This window comes from Pongo abelii, chromosome 2 (genome assembly GCF_028885655.2).
Source record: "Pongo abelii isolate AG06213 chromosome 2, NHGRI_mPonAbe1-v2.0_pri, whole genome shotgun sequence".
NCBI classification, from domain to species: Eukaryota; Metazoa; Chordata; class Mammalia; order Primates; family Hominidae; genus Pongo; species Pongo abelii.
Window position 1 is genome coordinate 208,036,984 of NC_085928.1, and position 20,232 is coordinate 208,057,215.

The 20,232-nt window shown below is 45.9% G+C and overlaps 2 protein-coding genes across 4 annotated transcripts in view; one reads left to right on the top strand and one right to left on the bottom strand.

Moving 5' to 3' along the window:
* Nucleotides 1–8,517, bottom strand: part of BDH1 (3-hydroxybutyrate dehydrogenase 1) — a 46,545-nt gene extending 38,028 nt beyond the window's left edge. Inside the window, exon 1 of one of the 3 annotated variants that reach the window (XM_024241218.3) lies at nucleotides 8,314–8,517. The gene's annotated coding sequence lies outside the window, so the exon portion shown is untranslated. Of the gene's footprint in view, nucleotides 1–7,090; nucleotides 7,455–8,313 lie in introns of those variants that run through there. The other 2 variants (XM_024241219.3, XM_054553138.2) reach the window with 2 other exon arrangements.
* LOC103890341 (translation initiation factor IF-2) lies at nucleotides 7,551–12,029 on the top strand. Its single transcript, XM_054553139.2, is given in 4 exon segments — nucleotides 7,551–8,137; nucleotides 8,139–8,253; nucleotides 8,256–8,595; nucleotides 8,598–12,029. Coding segments are annotated over 4 exon segments (723 nt in total). The 5' UTR covers nucleotides 7,551–8,054; the 3' UTR covers nucleotides 8,783–12,029.
* The last annotated feature ends 8,203 nt before the right edge of the window (nucleotides 12,030–20,232 follow it).

Here is a 20,232-nt window from a genome sequence, read left to right on the forward strand (position 1 = left end):
AGTGGCTCCCATTCAACACACAGGTTGCTCTCTGTAAGATCACTCTCATAGCAGCTACCTTAATTCAAAATTACCATGTTTATTTACTTTATCTTCTTCTACTAGATCATAAGCTCAGTGACACCAGGACCTCTGTCCACCTGGTTCACCACCAAATCCTCAGTGCCTAGAACGAGCCTGACGCAAAGGAGGCACTCTGAGTCCCTGGGGAGTGGACAGGAGCTGAGTGGGCTCCCGCAGGGCAGTCTGGGGGTGGAAAGTCGGCCTGTGGCCACAAAAGAAGTTTCCATGGAAAGCTCCTTGCAGAGAGCAGCAGAATGGAGCCCAGACTGGCTTTTTATGGTTTTATGGAAGGCACAGGCCCGTGCTGGCTCAGACTTTTTAATGAGGCACCCCCTCCCGCCATCTAAATACTGACCAGCTGGCTAAGCGCACACATCTCTACCTCCTCCCTCCAAGACCCAGGACCAGAGTCTGAGGTCACCATCACTGGGAGACTTCCCATCCAGTCATCTATAATTAAAGTCCTTTCCACCCCTTAGCTCAATGCCTGTGGCAAAAAATGCTTTAATATGATCTCCAAATAGACAGCTACTTTCCATTTTGTTTTCCTTGAAGTCAGCAATATCTAAAAGTCCTAAAGTCAAAATAGTTAAAAGTGCATAAAAACTCAGTCAATTGGCCAGGCACGGTGGCTCACGCCTGTAATCCCAGCACTTTGGGAGGCCGGGGGGGGGGGGGGGGGGCGTGGATCACCTGAGGTCATGAGTTCGAGACCAGCCTGGCTAACATGGTGAAACCCTGTCTCTACTAAAAATACAAAAAATAGCCAGGCGCGGTGGCGGGTGCCCATAGTCCCAGCTACTCAGGAGGCTGGGCAGGAGAATCGCTTGAACCCAGGAGGCGGAGGTTGCAGTGAGCTGAGATCATGCCACTGCACTCCAGCCTGGGTGACAGAGCAAGGCTCCGTCTCAAAAGAAAAAAAAAAAAACTCAGTCCTTTGAACAATGCACTGTTCTCAGTGTAGTCTGTTGCGTGCGTGTTTCTGAAACATGCAGCTATTTCCACTGCAGGGCTCCCAAAGACTCTTCAGGGTAGCTGTCTGCCATCTTCATGTTTTGTGCCAGGCCTTATTCTCTGTAAATATTAAGTTCTCAAACTTCACACACCACTTTCTTGCCTTTTAGTTTGGGAACAGAAATGGCTGTGGGAGGCGGGAGCTCAGTCTCCTCAGCCTTGAAAGTCAAGTAATTAGTTGCCCTGAGGTGACTGAGCGCAGGGGGCTTGACTCCCAGGGACCAAACTCATAAGATACTGTCACAAAATCAAGATGCTCACATATCAACCTGGAATCTTGGAGACATTTTTTAATGCTAGAAACACTTGGGCTTTCTCTCAAGGGCCCTCTCCACTGTCAAGGTACAACACAGGGAAAGCATTCTCACTCCAGAAAAAAAGAAAACAGTGTGCGCATCCTTCCTCACTGCTGGGCTCACTGTGTTCCATTCTGACATGACCATCTTGTAGAGGTCATAGCTGGGGCTTTCCTGTGAGGCAGCAGCAGGGGCTCCCCTCAAAGGGGCAGGCATTTCCAGTACTAACATTCTCAGCAGAGGCAGGGCATCCGCAGCAAACCGGGTCACATGAGGCAGGAAAGAGAACTCAGGTGTTTCTGGACATGAGGCCTCCATGGGCCCTTGGCACTCCCAAGTGGGAGGCAAAGGTCCTGCCCCGGAGGAGGGCAAGCTGGGTTTAGGCAGGGACACAGCCAATGCAGAGACCCCACACTGAAGAGCTTCAGACCAGCAAGTTTCTGTGTCAGCTTCCCAAATCCTGCAACTGGCAGCCTACTTAACCATGTTCTACTTGGCTGATTCGTTTGGCCAGCCTGCTGTTTTAAAAAGCAGTGTAACTAGGCAGCTAAGCTACGCTTGAACTCAATACAAACAGTTTGTACTTACTATGTTAAAACTATCCATATCATCTTTGTTAATTGCCTGGACACTACGGGCATTTGAGTTTTGAGATTCCTGACCATATATATATATATATATATACACATATATATTTGGCCATTCCTCTTCTGAACATTTCGTAGAGTCTTGCTTGAAAGTTCCAACCCAGCTCAGCTATACGTGGGAGCTTCCTTGAGGTCATGCAAACGGGAAACCTAACAAGTTTTCAAGCCCTCATTCAAAAAGACACCTAACATTCCTTAGAGAAGTAACCATTCTCAAACAAAAGTCAGAAATAATTACATAGGAACATCAAGTGCTATAGTAGACAGTGTTCTCATCACCACTGTATCATACACGCAGAGATGACACTCACATAGCTTGTTTCACAGGGACCTTCGATAAAAGCCAAGGGTCTAACATTAGGCACACCCAATGCACACACTTGATTGTCCTGGGAGACATTCCAGTCACCAGATTAGGCTTGGGTGGTGACCAGTTCTCCTATAACACACCATAGACACTCTGCAGTGACTACCTTTCGGGGGTCTGTCCTGCTCACCTGATGTCCCCTCCTCTCAGACCTGCCCCTCCCTCATAGGATCTGGCCTCTGCAGCTGCAGAGACTATGCTTTGGTCACGGAGGACTGAGCCAGAAAGAGACACCAGACCCAAGGTGAACCCATTGTTCTGTACCCTGGCACCGTGAGAGAATGCGAACCATGCTCTGTGGCGCAGGGCCACGCAATGGGGCTGCTGGAGGACGGCAGCTACGCTCCACTGGGGAGCTGGGGAGGACGGCAGCTACGCTCCACTGGGGAGCTGGGGAGGACGGCAGCTACGCTCCACTGGGGAGCTGGGGAGGACGGCAGCTACGCTCCACTGGGGAGCTGGGGAGGACGGCAGCTACGCTCCACTGGGGAGCTGGGGAGGACGGCAGCTACGCTCCACTGGGGAGCTGGGGAGGACGGCAGCTACGCTCCACTGGGGAGCTGGGGAGGACGGCAGCTACGCTCCACTGGGGAGCTGGGGAGGACGGCAGCTACGCTCCACTGGGGAGCTGGGGAGGACGGCAGCTACGCTCCACTGGGGAGCTGGGGAGGACGGCAGCTACGCTCCACTGGGGAGCTGGGGAGGACGGCAGCTACGCTCCACTGGGGAGCTGGGGAGGACGGCAGCTACGCTCCACTGGGGAGCTGGGGAGGACGGCAGCTACACTCCACCTGAAGCCACAGAGAGAGGGAGAAAGCCAATCTGCAGGGGGTGGGGGGATAAGATGCTCATGCAGAAAGCAGCAGGGGTGGAGGTGGAGGGAGGGAGAAAAGCAACAGCAGCAGCAGCCGCCTCCCTCCTGGCCCCCAGCTCCGGAAGCCATGCTGTGCCTTTACAGTCTCTGTGTAATTTAAGCAAGCTGAAAGTTTCTGCCACTTGCCGCCAAATCAATAGTAGCTAAAACATACTGAAGGCAGAACATTATTATTTTTAACTTTTTATTTTTGTGGGTACATCATAGTTGTATATATTTATGGGGTACTATTTTGATAAAGGCATACAATGTGTAATAATCACCTCAGGGAAAATGGAGTATCCACCCCCTCAAGCATTTCTCCTTTGTGTTACAAACAATCCAACTATACTCTTGTAGTTATTTGTATATGTGCAATTAAATTATCATTGACTATAGTCACTCTGTTATGCTAGCAAATACTAGTTCTTATTCATTCTTTTTAACTTTTTTGTACCCATTGACCATCCCATCTTCTCCCCACTGCACAGACCCTCACTACCTGTCCCAGCCTCTGGTAACCATCATTCTACTATATCTCCATGAGTTCAATTGTTTTAATTTTTAGCTCCTACAAATAAGCGAGAACATGCAAAGCTTGTCTTTCTGTGCCTGGCTTATTTCACTTAACATAATGACCTCCAGTTCCATCCATGTTGTTGCAAATGACAGATCTCATTCTTTTTTTCTGGCTGAATAGTACTCCATTGTGTATATGTACCACATTTTCTTTATCCATCTATCTGTTGATGGACAGATAGCTTGCTTCCAAATCTTAGCTATTGTAAAAAGTGCTGGAACCAACATGGGCGTGCAGATATCTCTTCGATATACTGATTTCCCTCCTTTTAGGTATATACCCAGCAGTGGTACTGCTGGATCCTATGGTAGCTCTATTTTTTGTTTTTGGAGGAACCTCCAAACTATTCTCTGTAGTGGTTGTACTAATTTACATTCCCACCAACAGCGTATGAGGTGTGTTAATTCTCAGTTTTGACCCCTATTCTGGGAATGCCTCATTTATAATGACCTTATAATGACACAGGAACATGTGCTTCCCCCATTCCATTCCACTCCTCTTCTGTCCTTCCCCAAGACAAAGCGTTACCCGAGCTGTCAAAACTGCCATAATTACAACGGCCAGATCAAGCGGGCATTCTTTCACTAGGAGAACAGGGCTTGCCTACCAAATTAAAGGCAGGCCACTGAACAACGGAGTCTCGGGACTCTGTTCTTGGTCTGTTCTCAGCACCACGACGAGCACTCATAGCTTTAAATATGATTCACATGCCGCCAACTCCCGAAGGTTGATCTCCAACCCAACTTTCTCCCCTGCACTCGGACAACTGCACATCTAACATCTCCACTTGAATGTTTACTAGGTATCTCAAATGTAACCTGTCCAAAACTGAGCCTGCGCTATTGTCCCACAGACCTGTTCCTCTAAATCTTCCTCATTCTTGATTCCCCTTTCCTGCACACTCCACAGCCCAGTGCTCGGCAAGTCCTATCAATGCCACCTTCACATATATCTAGGATCCTCCGCTACCAGTCTAGTCCAAGCCTTCATCCCTTCTTGCCTGGATTATTGCAATAGCCTCCCAGCTAGACTCTCCGCTTCCACTGTAGTTCCTTCAGATTCTGGTCAAAACAGCCTGCAGGATCTTGCGGAACATAAATCAGATCATGTCACGCCTCACCAAACTCCTGCCAGAGTAAAAGCCAAAATCTAGAGTTTGCCTACAAGGCCCTCCACGTTCTGGGTCTCCATCGTCTCTCTGACCTCATTCCTAACTGGTTCACTGTACTTTGGTCACAGTGGCTTTTTCTTGCTGTCTTTGGAACATGGCAAGCCAGCTCCTGCTTTAGGGCCTTTGTCCTTACTGTTCTCTCTACCTAGAACACTCTTCCCCCAATATCCACAGTCCTTTACCAAAATGTTTACTAAGACATTCTCTGGCCACCCCATCTATCCCACCCCAACCCTGCCTATCCCCCTTCTCTGCTTCCATTTTCTCTTCCTCCTGGGCCCTTTATTACATTATAGCATTCTACATGTTGTACGTATTTATCTTGGTTGTTGTTGTTCAGTCTCATTAGAATATAAGCTCTTTGAGAACAGGAATTTTTGTCTGTTTTGTTCACTGTTGTATCTCCAACATGTACAACAGTGCCCTGCACACAGCAGACACACAATATTGATTGATTGATTCATTGAGATGGAATCTCGTTCTGTCACCCAGGCTGGAGTGCAGGGGTGCAATCTTGGCTCACTGCAACCTCCACCTCCCGGGTTCAAGCAATCCTTCTGCCTCAGCCTCCCAAGTAGCTGGGGTTACAAGCATGCACCACCATGCCTGGCTAATTTTTGTATTTTTAGTAGAGACGGAGTTTCACCATGTTGGCCAGGCTGGTCTCGAACTCCTAACCTCAAATGATCTGCCCACCTTGGCCTCCCAAAGTGCTGAGATTACAGGTGTGTGCCACCACGCCTGGCTGGTACATAATTAAATGAATTAGGAGAGTTTTGACTGGGTGTGGTGGCTCACGCCTATAATCCCAGCACTTTGGGAGGCCGAGGTGGGCAGATCACGAGGTCAAGAGATCGAGGCCATCCTGGCCAACATGGTGAAACCCCGTCTCTACTAAAAATACAAAAATTAGCTGGGTGTGGTGGCGCGCGCCTGTAGTCCCAGCTACTCAGGAGGCTGAGGCAGGAGAATTACTTGAACCCAGGAGGTGGAGGTTGCAGTGAGCCGAAATCACGCCACTGTACTCCAGCCTGGCAACAGAGCAAGACTCTGTCTCAAAAAAAAAAAAAAAAAAAAAAAAAAAGAGTTTTAAGAAGAGGAGTGCCATTATCAGACTTACATTTTTAAAAAGATAACTCTCATTGGGTTAATAATAAGCTGAGGATGGACTAGAGTAGAAGCAGGGAGACCAGTTAGGATCTGTGGCAGTAATCCACCGCCACCATGTGCAGACATGAGGGTTGTATATTGCAGCACTCCAGTGAGATGTGAAAACGTGTTCCTTAGAAATGTCCACCAGCCTTGGTGAAAACCATGGAAGGGATTAGAATTGGTAAATCTGGCTTTATATTGAAGGTAGAGTCTACTACCATTTACCAACAGATTGAGTGTAGGATATGAAAGAAGGAAGAATCAAAGCCATTTCCAAGATATTTGGTCTAGGTGTAAAAAATGACAGTAGTGCAAATGATTAAGCAGCCTTTCTATTCACAAGTGCTTACTGCATTTCAAACCCGAGGGCACAAGCTGAGCCCCCGAGTCCTCACCTGGCTCCTCCAAACCGTATCTCCAACTATACTTTTCTCCTGTACTCATTAAACCATTTGCTACACCATCCCTCAACAAGCCCTGTACTTTCCAATTTCCGAGCCTTGCTCATCCTATACCAAACTGACTGCATCTGACCAAGTCCTAGCTGGTTCAAATAACTCTCCCAAGCTGCCTTTTCTAATCCCCTAATTCAAAAATCTTTCGCCCAATCTCCTCCCTTCTGTGCCTCTGTAACAGCACCTACCTAGCCAGGGTCGTATTCGAGGGATTTCTGTTTATAAACATTCACAAGCCCCCATCCTACCACCAGTCCCCACCTGGACCCTGAGCACCCTACAGACAAGACCCAAATGTTGAATCACTCTCTTCTTGCTCCTCCGAATATTTACCGTGTGGTGCCTGACAGGAAGCAGAGGCTCTGTAAGTGTGTACTGAGTGAATATGAAAGCCTCACAAATTTCAAGGGTCAGCTTCCTTGCCAGCCAGGGATATATATGCCCTATGCAGAGCCCGGCTCCAACGCCTCTTGTAGAAAGAAGGACACTGACCAGGACATTTGCAGCGTCACAAAAGATCCTGTCAGCGCGAGGCCTGCAGGCGGCCCTCCATAATGAAATATGTGCTTCTGCAACCCCTCAAAGTAGGAACTGCAGGGTGACTCTGCATCAGCTGACTACAGGCAGATTTCCAGTCTGACTGGCTGGAAAAGAAAAAAAAAACGCGGAGTTCGACGCCGCGCGCGGCACCAAACACTTCCCCAGAAGGGCGCAGCCTGGAGGCGGCCGCGCGCAGGACGCACGCCCAAGGCGCCTGGGCCGCTAGGGACCGATTCGAGCGCTCAAACCCACAGGGTATCTATCAGGCGCGCGCCAGCACGTAAGCAGAGCGCGAGAACGCCCGAGACGGCGGCGCAGCCAATCCCAGAGCCGCGCTTCCCAACGGCCGGCCGGAGGGCGGGGAGAGAGGGGGCTCGGCCAGGGCCGCGCTTCCCATTGGTTGAGACAGCACCGCCCAGCCAAAGCCCCCTTGTCCTCGCGCGGGTGCGCCGCCTGGGCTCCCACCCTGGCCAGTCCCGGGCGCACCACCACTCTGGCATCCCCAGCCTGTCCCCGCGGCTCCTCCTCCTTCTCTGGCCCTATGGCCTGCCTGCCGTCCAGCATTCTTCCCCAGGGCGCTGTGGCGCGGAGGGAGGACTCCCCAAACCCCGGGAACAGAGCCTTGCGGAGGACCCGGGAGGAGGGGGAGGAGGGAAGCGGACAGGACTGGGAGATTCGGTCGGGAAGGGGACAGGGCCTAGAGCCCGGGGCTAGAAGGCAGGACACCTGGCTTCGGTCTGGGCTCGGCCTTTGACTACGACGTGACCTTGAGGACGGTTCCTTCCCTTCGTGGGGCCTGGGTCCCCTTCAGTAAGATGCGCCGGCAGGAAACGATGAGTCGTTTCACCTGGGAGCTGCAGGGCCGCGTGTTTAACCCAGGGCCTCCTCCTGCCTGGCACATTATTCCGAATAATAAATGCCAGATCATGCTGCTGGAGGGGCCGACAGAGAAGCCGAGAGGGAGGCGAGTGAGGACCCCCTAGGGTCTGGGCGCGATCGGCCTTCCTACCCTTACCCCGCTGCGGCCGCAGGGCTCGGCCTGTAGAGCGCGAGCCCCCCTTCCCCACCCGTATCCCGGCTTCCGAGCTAAAGGAACACGTGAGGCCGAACCAAACCGAGTAGAGGGCGCCAGGGCCTCCCGCCCGAGCTGCAGAGACGCGGACCCCTCCTCTTACCCAAAACCAAATGGGCAGGGGGCTCCGCTGCAGAGGGCTCGCCGAGGCGCTCGCCTTCACCCGGCGCCGCGCAGGTGCCCGCGCTCCTGCGGGGAGAGCCGAGTGGGGGCGCTGCCGCAGGGTCTTTCTGGAAGCCCCTCCGCCAGCACTCCTGCGGCCTGCGGCCTCCGCCACCCGGACGCGCCTACACACGAAGCGCGCGCTGGGGCTACGCTGGGCGGGGCTCACGACGGCGTGGCTGTGCCGGGGCCGCCGTGCCGCCTCCTCCGCCCCGGGCGCCCGGCTGGCCCTCCTCCAGCCCAAGGTGCCCTGATCGCTAGGCTCCCGGTGCGGCCGTCTCGCCCCTAAGCCGGGCGCCAGATCCCCCGCCGCCTTCTCGCTCCCCGACCGCTGGGCGGGGGCGAGGGCCAGGGAGATGGAGCCAGGTGCGGAAAGGGTTTCAGCCTCGGGGGCTGAGGCCGGGAGGTGAAGGCGCCGCTCCCCGAAGTGAGGAAAACTCCAGTGAGGAAGAGGCTCTTTCCAGGTCCTGTGCGTGTTGCTGCCTTTAGAGCTCATTAGGGTTGGTTGGTTTTCAAATTTCTTTTGATCAGATGAAATTTATTTAAAGGCCGGGGGCGGTGGCTCACGCCTGTAATTCCAGCACTTTGGGAGGCTGAGGCAGGTGGATCACTTGAGGTCAGGAGTTCGAGACCAGCCTGGCCAACATGGCGAAAACCCGTCTCTACTAAAAACAGTAAAGTTAGCTGGGCGTGGTGGAGCACACCTGTAATCCCAGCTACTCGGGAGGCTGAGGCAGGAGAATCGCTTGAACCCAGGAGGCGGAGGTTCCAGTGAGCCGAGATTGCACCATTGCACTCTGGCCTTGGCAACAGAGCGCTCCGTCTCACAAAAACAAAAACAAAAACAAAAAAATTAAAGATTTGTTCCTCAGGGCCTTTAAAAATCAATTAAGAATAGCAGTTTCCCAGAGTTTTAATAATAGAACAACGGAGGGCCATCGGCCACAGATAAGGGTTTCCTCCCAACCCCGCCCCACCGCGCTATCGCCCTGCGCCAGCACACCTCAGTTTCCAGGATGAGAAACAGGCTGAGGAGAGAAGATACCAGGACACATCAGTGGCGGAGCTATGTGAAAGGAAAATAAATCTTGGGGCCCCCAAATCACTAAGCTAAAGGGGAAAGTCAAGCTGGGAACTGCTTAGGGCCAACCTGCCCCCATTCTATTCAAAATCACCCTCTGCTCACTGAGATAAATGCATATCTGATTGCCCCCTTTGGAGAGGCTCATCAGAAACTCAAAAGAATGCGACTATTTGTCTCTTATCTACCTATAACCTGGGGGCCCCCTCCTTGCTTGGAGTTGTCCCACCTTTCCAGACTGAACCAATGTTCATCTTACATATGTTGATTGATGTCTCATATCTCCCTAAAATGTATAAAACCAAGCTGTGTCCCAACCACCTTAGGCACATGTCAGGACCTCCTGAGGCCATCTCACTTGCGTGCATTCTTAACTTTGGGAAAATAAACTTCCTAAATTGATCTGGCTCAGATTTTGGGGGTTCACAACTATGTTTAGGTAAAGTACAGAGAAGGAATGAATAGAATGAAGAGAATGAATGAAACTCACAAATACAGGAGGATGAAAACAGGAGGAGGGAAGTACTGGCCTGACAAAGATTTAAATAAAACTGTAGACCGGGTGCGGTGGCTCATGCTTGTAATCCCAGCCCTGTAGGAGGCTGAGGCGGGTGGATCACTTTAGGCCAGGAGTTTGAGACCAGCCTGGCCAATGTGGTGAAACCCTGCCCTTCATAGTGGCACATGCCTGTAATCCCAGGTATGTGGGAGGCTGAGGTAGAAGAATTGCTTGAGCCTGGGAGGCAGAGGTTGCAGTGAGCTGAGATGGTACCACTGCATTCCAGCCTGGGCAACAGTGGGAGACTCTCTCAAAAAACAAACAAACAAACAAATAAAACTGTTGGCTCTGTCCATCCATTCTGTGAGCTTCTTGAGAGCTAAGGCTATCTTCTTTATCCCCAGCTCCAGGCACATACAGCCTTGAAGACTGGGAGAATCATGAAGGGAAGATGCACTTGGTTTTCTGTGCCCGTTTCACAGATAGACTCAAGCCTGGATTTGCTCCAGTGACAGTGTTTCAGAACATTAGGCATATAGTACCACAGGGTTAAAAATAAATCACTATACTGAAATTACACCTTGAGGATTATGCTTTGCTAGAAAAGCGGTTAAAGGAAGAATTCATCTTTACCCCAAGGGAAAAAACATAGATCCTGACTCTGAGAATTAAATTGAATTGTAGTCCTATTTGCATAAGACAGAAAAGGACATTTGACGTTTCTGAGGTTGTATTACACACCTGGCCTTACATCTTCCCAGCCCAGCTTTGCTGTGACAACCAGCTGTGAACAGGTGTAACCTGAGAGCACCTTGCCTCAGCTGCACCTGGTATTCTGCATCTCTGGCACTGCAACCTGGGACCCTTGCAGGAATCCGCTGCCCACTCTGACACATGAGTAAACCTGGAAGTGCAAAGGAACACCTCAAGGGACAAACTTTGACCAAAGGGCAGGCAGGTACTGCTGGAAAAATACTCTGCTCTTCCAGTCTTCCAGTGGGCAATTCTGAGGTAGTTCTATACAGCTCCTAAAATGATAGCATTCTGTTTGCCCATAGTAGTGACCAACTTGATCAACTCACGAATACACCCGTGGATGCCATTCTCTTTCCCTCCTTCCCTACTTGACTCTTCCCAGCCCTCCCCTCCAATTCCTTGGGATTTTGTTATGTAGCTTTAAATGATTCCAAACACTTTCACTTTGCTGTGAGAGTGACATTGTTTCACTGTGATTAGAACATGCAGTGAACTCTCCCTAGCCAAGGGAATGTTATGTCACACCTTATCAGACCCCACGTGGGAGCTACTGACCTCAACCACTGGACTCCAAAACACATAGAAACCCAAGATTTTGACAGACACTTGGAGAGCTTAGGATGTGGCCAGGCCACTCTCTGGAAGGCTTGAAGCTATTTTTGAAGCCTCATCTCACAACACTGGCACCGCTCTCTAGCAGCAAGAGACCTCACGTATCTTCATGGATCTCCATTGTATTGGTCAAGCTGTCCCTCCCGAGAACCTCTCCTAGAAAGTAGTGCCTCAAACTCTGACTGGACTTTGCATCCACAAAAGCCTGCCATCCTAAGTGGGCAATTGAACTTTTTTTTTTTTTTTTGAGATGGAATCTCACTCTTGTTACCCAGGCTGGAGTGCAATGGCACGATCTCGGCTCACTGCAACCTCCGCCTCCCAGGTTCAAGCAATTCTCCTGCCTCAGCCTCCAAGTAGCTGGGACAGGTGCCTGCCACCACGCCCAGCTAATTTTTGTATTTTTAGTAGAGACGGGGTTTCACCATGTTGGCCAGGCTGGTCTTGAACTCCTGACCTCAGATGATCCACCCGCCTCAGCCTCCCAAAGTGCTGGGATTACAGGCATGAGCCACCATGCTCAGCCTCAATTGAACTTTAATAATTGGACTCTAAATGAAATTGGAACTCATTCATTATGTGATTAATTTACCTTGTCTGTTGAGTGTATCCCCTGTGAGATTTGTTCTCATTATTCTCCCCCTTTTTAAGAATTGTAAAAAAGAAAGACCTCTTTGTATGGCAATAAACTGTGTGATTCATGAACTCATACTTTGATCTCCTCCTTATTTTAACCATACAAAACAGATTCATTCCCCAAATAAACTACCTATACACAAGTCCTTGCTCAGGCTCTGCTATTTGGGGGAACCCAGATTAAGCCAATGGTTAACCCAAAAGAGACATCTCAGCTTATCTTTCCCAACCCTGCTAAGGAAGAATTTATTTGTTTGGTTTGGGCTTTTTCTCCTTTATTTCCCAAAGGCCCTGCCCCTTAGGGCATCACGAGTGAACTCTGACACAGATAGTAGCAAGAGACTCCCAGGAGAAAGGGCCAGCTGAGGAGTTGGGACTGGGTTAAGGGGTCAGACAAAGCCATTCTCAGCCCCACCTTCAAACTTTCCCCTCCTTCTACCGTTCTGGTTGTTGACTTTGGAACTGGAGAAACACTGGGCTGTGAGGTTGAACACAAACAGTCTGTGGAAATCAGGTCACTCCCAATACTGCATGCACCAAGATTCTGTCTCCCTCCCCCTACTATAAAACAAACTCCTCTCTGTTCAGGTACAAGGCCTCAGGCCAGGGTATTCAGCACTTAGCACACTCTCCTCAACCCAGGGAGGTACTGTTTGCAAATTAGCAAGCTAGTTTTGGGAGGGAAACAGTCCTTAGTCCCTGCCTTCAAGGAGGTATGAAAAGTAAAGTAGAGGTTAGTTTTCAAAGACTTTCCTCCCCTCTAATTAGGAATAAATAGTAACTTCTCTTAGAAGCAAAATTTATTCAAAGACCTGTGCTAACATTCTTAAATATCTGCTAGCCGTAATAAAGAAATCATATGTTGTTAGCTCCCACAATTTAGCCTAAATATTTGCCCTGGCGTGCTTATACTGGTCCAAGCAAGCATTAGGTCATAGCCTGTTCCTTTTCCTTATTTGAAGGTGTTTTTACCTTTCTCAGCATTCCGCAAGTTACTTTCTCCTTCCTTTGTTCTCCTCTGCCTTTGCCTCTTTTAAAAAGTTCTAAGTTACTAGCCAATCGGGACAAATACAGAATGTGAGGTCCTGTTCCAGCCAATGGAAACCAGACACAGCAGTAGAGCGGATGCGTCAGGTTATAAATGACCCTGTCTCCTTTGTTCGGTGTACACTCATGGCAAAACTGCTGGTAAGTATACCCTTTCTGCAGAAAGTATAAAAATGGCCTTGCTGTGGAAATTAAATCTATGTTCAAGTGCTATTTCTTTACTGCACCGAGGAACAAGCATTTCAAACAGAGGTGTGAAAGGAAAATATCTTGGGGCCCCCATATCACTAAGCTAAAGGGAAAGTGAAGCTGGGAACGGCTTAGGGCAACCCAGCCTCCCATTCTATTCAGTCATCCCCCTGCTCACTGAGATAAATGCATATCTGATTGCCTTCTTTGGAAATGCTAATCAGAAACTCAAAAGAATGTAACCATTTGTCTCTCACCTACTTGTGACCTGGAACCCACCTCCCTGTCCCACTTTTGCTTCAAGTTGTCCACCTTTCTGGGCCAAATCAATGTTCATCTTACATATGTTGATTGATGTCTCACATCTCCCTAAAACATTTGACCACCTTGGCACATGTCGTCAGGACCTCCTGAGGCCGTGTCACAGGTGCGCATCTTCAATCTTGCAAAAATAAACTTTCTAAATTAACTGAGACCTGTCTCAGATTTGGGGGGGTTCACATTTTGGTAACCATGGAGGGATTTTGAGTGGAGATGCCCCTGACCTTTGACAGATCTACTGGTCCTTGGTAGCAGCATGAGCTAACCTCATGGCTCAAACCAATAGGACAATTTGCTGAGGTCTGGGAGCACACCCTCCATAGAATCCTTGATCTCCCCACATTTGGTCAAGATCTGGAGTTTATTTTTCTGTACAACTCCCCCCCCCCACCTTTTTTTTTTGGAGTTTTATTTGCTTCCAACAAGGAAGGCAAGATTTCCTCTTTCCATGACGATAGAAGGCAGACAACTCCTTTAGGGAGCTTGAGCTCACTCCCAGCAGGGAAGATGAATTCGAGTTTTTTCCTGCTTCTAGGATGGCAAAAAGCAGTCTTCAGCCTGAGACCCATCCCTAGGTAAGTAGCTGAGTTGGGTTTCCGTCTTGGCTAAAGGTTAACAACCAGCTGGTCTGAATTTCTCCTTTACCATTAGAGTGCTCAGTGATCGTATTGTTGGGGTTTTGTTGTTGTTGTTGTTTGTTCCGGTCACTTTCCCATCAGATTTGACCTACTCTACCAGACTTGGCCAAATCTGAGTGAAAATTCCAAATTATGGGTAACAAAGCCTTTCTAATCTGGCCAAAATTTCTCACAGCTAAAGAAACAAAACAAAACAACAACAACAACAACAAAAACATGCACTTGGTTTCTGTGTTTGCTTCCTGTCTTAAAAAAAAAAAATCTTTCTTTCATTTACTTTTCTTCCACCCTATACCTCCTTCCCCCTTTGCCATCTGCAGTACCAAAAAAATCTAGAGAAGGCTTCTAATGACTTGAACCCATTTAAAGAATTCAGAACAAAGGGGCCACTCACCCCTTTTGGAGTGTTCTGTTTTCTTTGTGAAGTTTCAAGAGTCATGGGCGGATTCTTCTTATATCTAAAGCTGTGTTTTCCTGTATTGCATGACCTGACCTCTTTGGCTCTGGGGGAACCAGAGATGACCTTGCACTGTGAGAGGATTTGACCTTGGAGCATGTAATGGCAGATGAGAACTACAAAGTTACGGGTGGCTGAGCACAGTTTACAGGAAGTGGTCTTGGCTATTTTCTTTTCTCTCCTAAGAAATTGTTGTTTAAGGATCCTAATTCTAGTTCGGAGATGCATTCTGAAGGGTCTTCTCTATTGCTTTTTCTCCCATAATTAATCTCAATTCGGTTTGTCTGTGTGCATTTGTCTGAGGAACTGAACTGTTGTTTTCATAGGCAAATGAGAAACTGAGTTTTCTGAGCTCCAAAGAGAAAGGACATTTGCTCTTCCCAGCGAAAGGCACCCCTGGGTGACCAGGGGCCTCGTGGGAGTGTCTGGGGAGTTGACCCCTTGCAACATGCAGTGGCCCTGCAGGAAAATCCCCAACAAAAATTAATTTTAAAAATGGGTCATCCAGGAAATGCATATAAGGGCTGATCACCTGGCATTTTGAGCCCTCTCAGAGGTCATAGACCTCTGGAGAGAGAAACTGAGATGCATAAGAGGCTGGAAACAACTCAGTGATGACACACTGTGGAGTCCTGCCCACAAGCAGCTCACATCAATCCACCACACAAAAACCCTAGGCCACAGCTCAATTCTTCCTTTTAAGAAAAAAAAAAAAAAAGAAGTGGGAAACAAATAATCTGAGAATGAGGAGAAAGCAAGGAGAATGACCCCTTCAGAGCACCTTATTGGTTTTATGGCACCTCTATTTGCCAGAGCAAAATGGAAGTTATACATCTTTGTGCACATTTACATTAAGGAAAAAGAGCCCTAAGGTCAACCGGCAAATTCTAGAGTTCCTACTCCCTTTTTCTCTATTTTCCTTTCTGCCATGCTTTAAGTCTGCTGTTATTTTTCCACTGAGATAAAACCACTGTTTGGATCTAACAGTTTTTTGGGTTTTTCTTGCAAGCTGGCAAATTTGTATTTATCTCATGGCTAAAGTACTGGAGTAAAAGTTATAGAATCTGTGTGTGTGTATGTGTGTATGTACATGTACAAGTGTATATATTTGAAGACCTTTATGATAGATGTCTATAATTTTATGTTCAATTGTTAATTAAATTCATTTTAATTTCCCTCCAGCTCACCAGACTTTCACTTTGTACCTTCTGATGTAAATTTTGCTGTCTGACTTTTACCTGAGTTGTTTCCTTTAACATGCAAATTTAAGACTATTAGCTGACAAGAAGAAAAAGAAGACCCTTTAGAATGCATCTCCGAACTAGAATTAGGATCCTTAAACAACAATTTCCTAGGAGAGAAAAGAAGAATGAACAAGGAGAGTTTGGAGGTTAAAAGCAAGATAGAGTCAGTTAGGCAAATCTTTTTCACGTCTCTGTTATAATTTTGCAATGATGGTTCCATAACTTTAAATGATGAGTATCACAGTTTTCATAAATAATCTAAAACAAGTAAAATAATTAGGTGAATGTAATACTTGTAGACAAACTCATAATTTAGAATCTAAAGTTATATTGAATTAAGTAATAGATAGTTCATTATATGGGTATTTTCCAATAAAAATATATTTGTAGGAAAACATTCTTTTAAAAAAGTGTGTCATTTTTAAAAAGATGAATAGTTTTTGTCTAATTCAAAGCTTATTTAAAGGTCATGTTTAAAACAATATAAAAGGAACCAGGAAAATAAAAGAGATGTAAAGAAAGTTATGGCTGGGAGCAGTGGCTCACACTTGTAACCCCAGCACTTTGGGAGGCTGAGGCAAGCAGATCACTTGAAGTCAGGAGTTTGAGACTAGCCTGGTCAATATGGTAAAATCCCGTCTCTACTAAAAATACAAAAATTAGCCAGGTGTGGTGGTAGGCAACTGTAATCACAGCTACTTGGAAAGCTGAGGCAGGAGAATTGCTTGAACCCAGGAAGCAGAGGTTGCAGTGAGCTGAGATCTTGCCACTGCACTCTAGCCTGGGTGACAGCAAGACTTCATCTAAAAAAAAAAAAAGACAGTTATAAAAATAAAGAGGTTTTTTTTTGGTAAGAAAGCTTAAAGATAATAATTTCATATAAGAAAGAATCTTGTATGGTAAATTTAGTCCTAGAGTAAAATGACTGGTTGTTTAAGAAAGAGGGATGTTCAGGACAAACCAGAAAGTCCAAGCATGTCATGAACAGTCTGTGTGAGTCACAATAAGAGGATTTATTTTAAAAAACTTATATGATCAAGTTGTCATATTATTATTAAATTTTGGTTTGCTTAGGGAAAAAACTGAGATTAAAATTTTTTTTTAAGTTAAGGTTATTACACCCATATATCTCTCTGTATGAGCTTTTAAAGTACTTGTGACCTTTAGTTACAGGGCTTTGACTCCTGGGTGTAAAACAGATACCAAGTCCTGCTAAAGTTTAAACACTGACAGCAATTAAAGTCCCATCTTTAGTCTCGGTAGAAGATGCCAATCAAAATAAACTGCATTCCTGAAACACAGGGCCAAAAATTCAAGTTATTCAACTTTCTCAGGAAAGGGGCATGTGAGATTGTAAGAGCCAATGTTGAGAGAAAAAATAAGTTCAGTTTCTCTATAAATTAATCATTAATGTCAAAGGCACACTGATGCAAGACCAGCATATGAGCCCATGTCAAATTAACAAGGTTTTTATGAAATATTAGCCAACTCCTAAGTAAAGGTTATAAAGGTTATGAAAGGCTTATGGAAGTTATAGCTTATGGTCAAGATTAAAATTTTATAGATTGTTTATAAAATTTTAGAGAACAAATTTAATTGGCTTCCTGCTGTGTTTTGTTTTTTGTTTTGTTTTTGAGACACAGTTTCACTCTTGTTGCCCAGGCTAGGGTGCAGTGGTGCAATCTCCACTCACCGCAACCTCCGCCTCCCGGGTTCAAGCGATTCTCCTGCCTTAGCCTCCCTAGTAGCTGGGATTACAGGCATGTGCCACCACGCCTGGCTAATTTTGTATTTTTAGTATACACAGGGTTTCTCCATGTTGGTCAGGCTGGTCTCAAACTCCCAACCTCAGGTGACCCCCCTGCCTTGGCCTCCCAAAGTGCTGAGATTACAGCCATGAGCCACCGCACACAGCCAGCTTCCTGCTGTTTTTACTATGGCTTATTGTTTGGAAAATTAACTCTCTTTTCTCAAAGAGAAGGTTTTTGCCTTTTTTTTTAAATCCTTGAGTTATCACTTTGGTCAAATGAATGACTTATTTTACAATAACCTGTGATATCAAGTGTTTTAAACCTTTGATATTTGATAACCTTTCCAAAATCAAATTATAAATTATGTCTTTTTCTGCTTGAATTAATCCTTTAAGATATTAGGTTTCCTGAAGTCCAAAATGACATAATTTGGCTTATTTGGTATAAAAATCTTACAGGAAACTTTGTCAAATATGAAATGGTGTTTGGCTTTCTTTGGGCTGTATTTATATAAATATGTTATTGGTATGTGTTCCAAAACCATGGGAAACTCCTATAATTTTGATATGACTTAATGTACATTATCAGTAATAATTATAATTGTTATGTTAAATTGTTGCTGCCACAGAGAAAAGTTTATTTGTCAATTGTGTCTTTGACTGTGGCTGCCTTAAAACCTTTTGTCATCCACAAACAATTGTCTTGTTTTGGTCCTCCTTAGAAAGTGGTTTTATAATCAACTATAGAACTCTAACAGGTGTTCCTAGATGCAAGTTGCTGATAACTTTGGAGATTGGAACATTAGAATAGAGAAAAAAACTTTCAGGACTCTCATGGAGAACTGAAATGTTCATGAATATCAGAACAAAAGCTAACTGTGTGAGCTGAACTAATAAAAGACTAAAGTAATCTTTTAAACTTTTTGCTTAAAATGTTGCTGACCCTTTGTTTTGTTTTTCAGAAACAAGAAAACGTCTTTTAAGCTATTTACAGCTTTTAACAATTGAGTAAAGTATACTCCTATGAACAAAATTTAGAGCATATTTGTTTCCGTCTACCTGATTTCTCCAAAATTTGGGAACTATGTGTGAGTATTCTTAATTTATGACAATACAGTTATTTGCATAAGTGCAATGAGAATCTGTTTTCATTTGTAACAGGACACAATTGGAGAAACTGGTTATTTTACTAAAGTTTTGACTGGAATGGTGTGCTTTCCTTTAAGGATTCAAACTTGACTTATGGAGGCAGTAAAAGCCCATTGGATAAACTGCTGTGATACCTTTGTCTACACAGCCACTGTACAGGGTTCCTGATGTGTGGTAAGTAAAGAATGTCACTTTCTGACAGGTCCAGGAGCCCCAAGTTTATTTTGGAACCTCAAGAGGAAAGGATCACTCAACTCATAGGTACTTGATGGCACAAATCCATCAAAGCTGGGCTCAGCTTTAAAACAATGTATTATCTGAAATTCCTTCTATGGAACAAAGTTTCATCAAAGGCAATTTAAAAGCCTATGTAAAAAAAAATTACTCTTGCTGCACTGTATACAAATAATTAGGCCAAGTGTAATAAAGCAGACCAGTCCTACCATGATTTTTCTTTAGTACAAATGGGAAACTGGAGAGAGAAACATTATGATTCAAAACTATAGTACAGCAGTTGTTAGATTCTAGTCTTGCCTAATGTTTCTTGATTTTTATTATTTTTTAAAGTTTGAACTGAATTCTAATTTTTCTTGGCTCCAAGTCTTCAAAGTAATTTTTGTTACTTTGTTTTCAATTTCTTTCTTCTTCTTTTCCCATTTTTCCTAATTTGGAGTCACTGAAAACTGAGCTGTGCTTTCATAAAGGCCCACAAACTGAAGCTAGACAACCTTCAGAAGAAAATAATAGTAACCAAAAGAAGACATGTATGCAGCCAAAAAACACATGAAAAAATGCTCACCATCACTGGCCATCAGAGAAATGCAAATCAAAACCACAATGAGATACCATCTCACACCAGTTAGAATGGCAATCATTAAAAAGTCAGGAAACAACAGGTGCTGGAGAGGATGTGGAGAAATAGGAACACTTTTACACTGTTGGTGGGACTGTAAACTAGTTCAACCATTGTGGAAGTCAGTGTGGCGATTCCTCAGGGATCTAGAACTAGAAATACCATTTGACCCAGCCATCCCATTACTGGGTATATACCCAAAGGACTATAAATCATGCTGCTATAAAGACACATGCACATGTATGTTTATTGCGGCACTATTCACGATAGCAAAGACTTGGAAACAACCCAAATGTCCAACAATGATAGACTGGATTGAGAAAATGTGGCACATATACACCATGGAATACTATGCAGCCATAAAAAATGATGAGTTCATGTCCTTTGTAGGGACATGGATGAAATTGGAAATCATCATTCTCAGTAAACTATCGTAAGGACAAAAACCCAAACACTGCATGTTCTCACTCATAGGTGGGAATTGAACAATGAGAACACATGGACACAGGAAGGGGAACATCACACTCTGGGGACTGTTGTGGGGTTGAGGGAGGGGGGAGGGATAGCATTAGGAGATATACTTAATGCTAAATGATGAGTTAATGTGTACAGCACACCAGCATGGCAC